Source organism: Cnephaeus nilssonii (assembly GCF_951640355.1).
Source record: "Cnephaeus nilssonii genome assembly, chromosome: 14".
Taxonomy (NCBI): domain Eukaryota; kingdom Metazoa; phylum Chordata; class Mammalia; order Chiroptera; family Vespertilionidae; genus Cnephaeus; species Cnephaeus nilssonii.
Genome location: NC_137085.1, coordinates 27,529,295 through 27,535,294, shown reverse-complemented (window position 1 = coordinate 27,535,294; position 6,000 = coordinate 27,529,295). Strand labels below are relative to the sequence as shown.

Genomic DNA, 6,000 nt, shown 5'->3' with positions numbered 1-6,000 from the left:
AAGAGCAAAGGCCGGGCCGGAGGGTAGGCGTCGCTTCGCCTCAGCCCACAGGCACACACAGCCTTTCCGAGGAGAAACCTGGAAGACTGTCTTCTGAGAAGGACGAGGGCTCCTTGAGCTGCTCAGCCTTGCGGCCTCAGGAAGTGCCCCGGAGAGACTGAGGCTGCCTCCAAGGTCCCAAATCTCTACCCCGAGCCTAAGGATCCCCGTCTCCTTTGGGACTTCTGGGTGGCCACCACGTGCCAACTCCTTACTCATTTTCTCCTTCTCTCTGTCACACACACACACACACACACACACACACACACACACACACACGGAAAGCGTGAATCACGCCAGGTACTTTCTTGCCTCAAAGGATGTTTCAGAAAATAAAACAGGTGAAAGGTCGAGGCTGAGTCTTGAGACCAGACTCAGGCCACAGCCAATGTGGTGACTACATGGTGAATGGGTCTGTGGGACCCACAGGTGGGAGGGGCTGGAGGCCACCTAGACTGATGGTCAGCACCTGGGAGGGTGACCCAAGAGGTGGGCTGGGCATTGAGACTGGTCTCCAAGGACACGGCTTCGGTCACAAACCACTGGAATCCACGGCAGCCACCCAAAGCCACGCAGCTTAGCCCGCTCTGCCCGGCTCGACAGGTAGCGGCAGGTCTTGTCCTTCACGGGGCGGGGGGGTGGGGGGGGGGTGGCGTCTCCACATCCGAACAGCGAGCCCGAGGCACCTCCGGAGCCCTGGCCACGCTGAATGCTGAGACCTGCCGGTGATGCTGCTGGAACTCAGCCCCACGTGCGGGGGACATCACCCAACTTCCATTCCCCGTGGACCATGGGGCAGGCGGACGGTGGGCGCCTGGTGGAGGCTCTGAGACTGGAAACTCCTTTCGGGCTGCGATTCTTCTATTTCTTCCATCCTCATTTGGCCACAGTGTGGCGGTGAGGAGGCAGGAAAGGAGGGGGCTGAGTAACAGCAGCCTGGTCTGCCCCGAACCTGTGGGGAGAATCCCTGCTCCCCGCAAGGACAGGGATGAGATAGAGGGGAGTCTGTGTGGGAGTGTGTTTTTCTTAAACAATTTATCTTTATATTTTTATTGATTTTAGAGAGAAAGGGAGAGGGAGAGATAGAAACATCAATAATGAGAGCAAATCATTGCTCAGCTGCCTCCTGCATGCCACACACTGGGGACTGAGCCTGCAACCCAGGCATGTGCCCTGACCAGGAATCGAACCGTGACCTCCGGGTTCATAGGTTGACACTCACCTGAGCCACACCGGCCGGGCTGTGTGGGAGTGTTTTTGTGTGAAAACAGTGTGGAGGACCAGCAGGGCTCATGTCCCAGGAGAGTCAGGATTTGCTCTCTCCCAGGAGCGGGATGACAGCGAGGCCATGGAGAGCCAAAGCACTGGCCATGGCGTCTGCCAGTCTGGGCTCAAGAGCCTCCTCTGCTTATGGGCTGTGTGACCTTGGGTGAGTTCCTTTCCCTCTCTGAGCCTCCCTTCCCCCATATGTTAAATGCCTCACAGGGTTGCCAGGCCAAATAATGGGGAGAGTCTTGTTATTGGGTCAACATTTGAGGTGACCATGCTGGAGCCTGAACGTGGAACTGGCTGCACCTTCCTGCAAGTTGGCTCTCAGGGGACAAAGCAAACCCCTCTGCCCCACCCACTGCCTCAGCCCTGAGCTGGGGCTCTGCTCCCTCCCTCCCACCACCCATGCTCAGGCGACACACCAGTGGTAAGCACTGGCCCCTCAGACACCCTCGGTGGTACATAAAAAAAGGGATGAGAATACATATTAAATGACTATTTTATTTACACACCCTAGTCATAAATAATTGAATCCTCTTTTTGACCGCACAATGATTCCTTGAAGATCTAATGATTACACCGAGTGATAAAGTAGATTAGAGGGTTTACTCACATTCTGTGTGTGACGGATGTGCGCACACTCACACACACACACACACAGACACACGCACACCAGAGGGGAGGCAGGACTCCGGGCCTTCCAGCTCTCCCAGCACCAGCGTTTGGCTCCCCCACAGCAGTGGGGCCCTGGTGGGAAAGCTGTGCTCCCCGCACAGGTGTGAATTCCTGACAGCTGGAGAACAAAGCGCTGCAACCAGGCAGTTCCCGCCCGGCCCTCCCCTCGGAGCTGCTTGCCTTTGTTCATCCTGCAAGGCATCTCTTTGGATTTGCAAATATTTTAATTCACAGAAACTCAAGGAAGGGGGGGTGGGTGGGGGCTGGGGTGGCTTGTTGGCCGTCCCTCTGTCTTTATCCAGGCCTTTCCCAGCCCCCTTAGTGGCAACAGCATTCTAGAGACATGCAGTGGTGTGCTAGTACCATACACACGACACGAACTGGACACGCTGGTCGGCGGGGGCTCTGGCTCCTCCAGGTCTGGGCCCTGTCAGCGCAGGGCGAGGCTGGGCCTCTCACAGGGTCCGCACAGCCACAGGGTAGAGGAGGGACAAGTGCTCGGCGCCTTTGATGGGCAGCTTCCTGGTGGTGTAGTAATGGATGACTTCGGGGACACTGTCGAACGGGGGGCTGTTCTGACCCAGAATGTACTTCTCTTTGGTTTTGGCCAGTTTCATGTGCATAAAGCCCTGGTTGCTCCTGTGAACAAAACACAGAGGGTGTTAGGATGTGCAGGATGACAAAGGCCAGGCAGCCACACTGCTCAGGCCCAGGGGGCAGGTGCAGGAGGGCTGAGGGCCAGGCAAGCAATTTCTCCGAGAGCCACTCGAGATTTTGCTGTGAACAAGCACATGTCACGTATTCACACTCATGACCTGGAGAACTACCCCTCTGGCTATAAGGCGCAAAGGTTCCTTGCTGAGATCCCAGCCATGAAGTACCTCTCCAAGTCAGGTCCAAAGCCCAGGCCCGGCCAAAATGCAGCTGCGCCTAGGGGCTCCCCTAGTCCCAGCATCAAACTGGGAACCAGCAGCAGACACCCCACCTCAAGACCTCGGTCCGTCTTCCTGTCCCGCATGCAGTCATGTATTTAATCCTTTCCATGGAAGATGCAAAGTGTGAGTCCCGGATGCCTGACAAGTGGGCAGGCAGGAGTCATCACCCCCAATTTTCAGACGAGGACAGAGTGTGGCAGGGATGACAGGCAGTAGGTGGGGCAGAGGCGTTTGCTTTGTGCCATTCAATACAGTATGGAACTGTCACTGGGAAGGAAGGGACTGCCCAGCTGGGACTACATTTCCCAGCTTCCCTGCAGCTACTGTACCCGTGTGATTAGTTTTAGCCAATGGACTAAGGGAAAAATTTGCTCTTTCTCAGAGCTGCCCCTGGGCAGGCACTCTCCCCTCTTCCTCCCTCTGCTCAGCAAACCCTGCCTCCTTCTCCAAGGCCCAGCCTGAGAGTTTCCTCTGCCAGGAAGTCTTCCAGGCTCCCACAGGCAGAGCTCCGTCCTCTGCCTGCACCGAGGACCAGCACATGATGGAGGATCATGCCTCCATCTGCACCTGCTTTCTTATAACTAGAGGCCCAATGCACGAAATTTGTGCAAGAGTAGGCCTTCACAGCCGCAGCTGCCTCGATTCCCTCCCTCACAGCCGCAGTGGTTGCAGCTCCAGCTTCGTCCCGGAAGGACATCCAGAAGGACGTCGGGTCTAATTAGCATAGTATGCTTTTATTATTATAGATTACTTATCCACCTTCCAAATTCCTAAGAATTCCTGAGTAAGGTCTGTGTCCACCATGCCCAGCACCTGCTACAAAGGGTAGTGGGTGGGTTCCTTGGAGATCAGAGCACAGCCCTGTGCCCCGTGCCCCTTGCAGCCTGCCAGCTGTACCAGCATGCTGGGTGGGGTGCAGCTCAGGGACTGTGGAGGCCATGCTGCTCCCACCTGGCCCGAGAGGACCTCTCACACCCCCCACCCAGGGCCCTGGCCACATCGGATCTCTCCCTCTCCATCAACCTGCCTGTGCCCAGGTTGCCCTTTTCCTGCCCACTCAGTTCCAAGCCTGGCCCTTAGGGTTTTGCTGCCACATCTGTGGATGCTGAGGTCTCCGAAGCACTAAGTATCTGTCACTTAGTGAGGAAGCTGGGGCTCCGACCTCCTGCCGCCTCCTCCGAGTTATGGTGTCTGGACACTGATAATTTGCGACCAGGGTCTGGCGTCCAGGAGACCAAGGCCCACGCCGGGTGAGGCTGAGCGCTCCGTGTGGACACAGGCTTCCTTTCTAAGCTCCGGCCCTTCTAGCTCTGGCTGCGGTCCCGGGGGCACCGAGGGCTCGCACGCCTCTCCCAGTCAGGACTGGGCTCCCCTCGCCACGAGCGCCTGTCCTATTAACGCATCCATTTGGACACTGGGACCATTTTCAAACGGGCAGAGCAAATGCTTAATGAAGTGCAGGCACTGAGCAATACATTTGCTCGTAATAACGTATTTAGAGATGTCACCCTCGGCTTAAAGGAAATCGTTTGGAGAGCAATTATGTTTCAAGAGAGAATAATTCCTGTAAAGAACTGAAATTTAAATCAAGATTTTTTAAGGCTGACAATGTTCTAATTACAGAGCCTGTGGCAAGTTCTGCTCCGCAGTGAAGGGTCATTTCATTGGAGAATTGCCTGACACATCTGAGAAGCAGGAGGTGCACTTGCTTAAGCTGTTAGGAAGGAAACGGTGTGCGTGCAATGAAAGACGTGTAGCCTCCTTTGAGCGAAGACTCGGCCACCCACCGCACTGGGGAGACTGCAGACCTTTGCCGGCCTGCAAAGGGCCGTAATTGCTTGAACGAGGCTAAGGAAACTGGGACTAGTGAAAAAAGCTTGGGGTGAGTGTGGGGAGACAAGGGGCTGGAGCTGCAGAGGAGTTCAGGCTCAGGCAGGGAGGGCAGGACCTCGGGCACATCATGCCCCTTTGTGAGCTGAGTGGAGCCGTGTTTTGGGGTGCCAGACCATGCTCTCACATACACTGAGTCGCCAGATTATTATGATCTCTGAACGCATAATAATCAGGCCACTCAGTGTATTTGTATCTCAAATGGGTACCAAAAGTATTCTAGACTTTTGCTGGAGATCAACCACCTATTTGCCCTGAGCTTTCTGTCAGCCAGTGCAAAGGGGAAAACTAATCAGGTGCACGATTTATAGTATCTGTGATATAAAATAAATGAGGTACTCAAGAGAAGTACACCGCGTGGCCAGATTATTATGCGTTCAGAGATCATAATAATCTGGCCCCTCAGTGTATGTATGGCTGGGGTGCAGAGTGTAGGGTGTGAGACAGGATCGCAGCAGCTGGCCTGAGCGAGTCTGCACCACGGCTGGCGCGCAGGCACGGAGCTGCAGGGAGAGCTGACTGAATTTTTAAGGAGATTAAGGAAAGCCACTCACATGGGCTAACGGGACAGTCTCACACAGGTCGCTATCAGAACATCCAGCAAGGGCCGTGGCTGTGATGGTGGCAACAGCTGACGCAGCCAGAAATGGAGGCAGAAGCGCCCGTCCCAGGCCATGGGGTCGATGCAGCCACCAGGTATTAGAGATTCGACACTGATGCCCGCCCACCCCCCCAACAGACATGGGTGCGTGCGAGGTAGGGAGCCTCCTGAACTCCTTCCTGACCCTCCAGGCCTACTGCCTGACGCTTGTATTTCCGTACATGCTAGGTTATAACTGAGCCGGGCTGTGCCAGGGGGCAGGCCAGTCATGAGGTTCGGCAGAGAACTCGGACCCTGAGACCCCAGCCTCAGCCATGGCCTGACCGTTCCCTGGCACAGGTTGAAAGGCCAAAAGCGGGCCCTCCCAATGGGAACCCTGCAGGCGTGGCCGTCCTCCTGGGCTCCGGCACTGTGCCCTGTGGCTGTCCCCGTCCCCAGTGGGTCCCTGGGGCGCCTGGCGGATGGTCTCTGAGGGCGCTTCTGGGCCTAAGGCTCTGGATTCCCCGTGTGTAAGCACAATCCCTGCCTACTCCGCGAGGGCTTCTTGCAGGAAGGGGCCTGGAGGCACCCACACCCCCCTCCACTGCTGCC

General features: G+C 56.2%; 1 protein-coding gene across 1 annotated transcript in view; it reads right to left on the bottom strand.

The window, feature by feature from the left end:
• Window positions 1-1,780: 1,780 nt before the first annotated feature.
• Window positions 1,781-6,000, bottom strand: part of SHB (SH2 domain containing adaptor protein B) — a 124,067-nt gene continuing 119,847 nt past the window's right edge. The window contains exon 6 of the mRNA XM_079790454.1: window positions 1,781-2,622. Within this exon, the coding sequence (XP_079646580.1) occupies window positions 2,439-2,622 (184 nt within the window). The 3' untranslated portion in view covers window positions 1,781-2,438. The remainder of the gene's footprint in view (window positions 2,623-6,000) is intronic.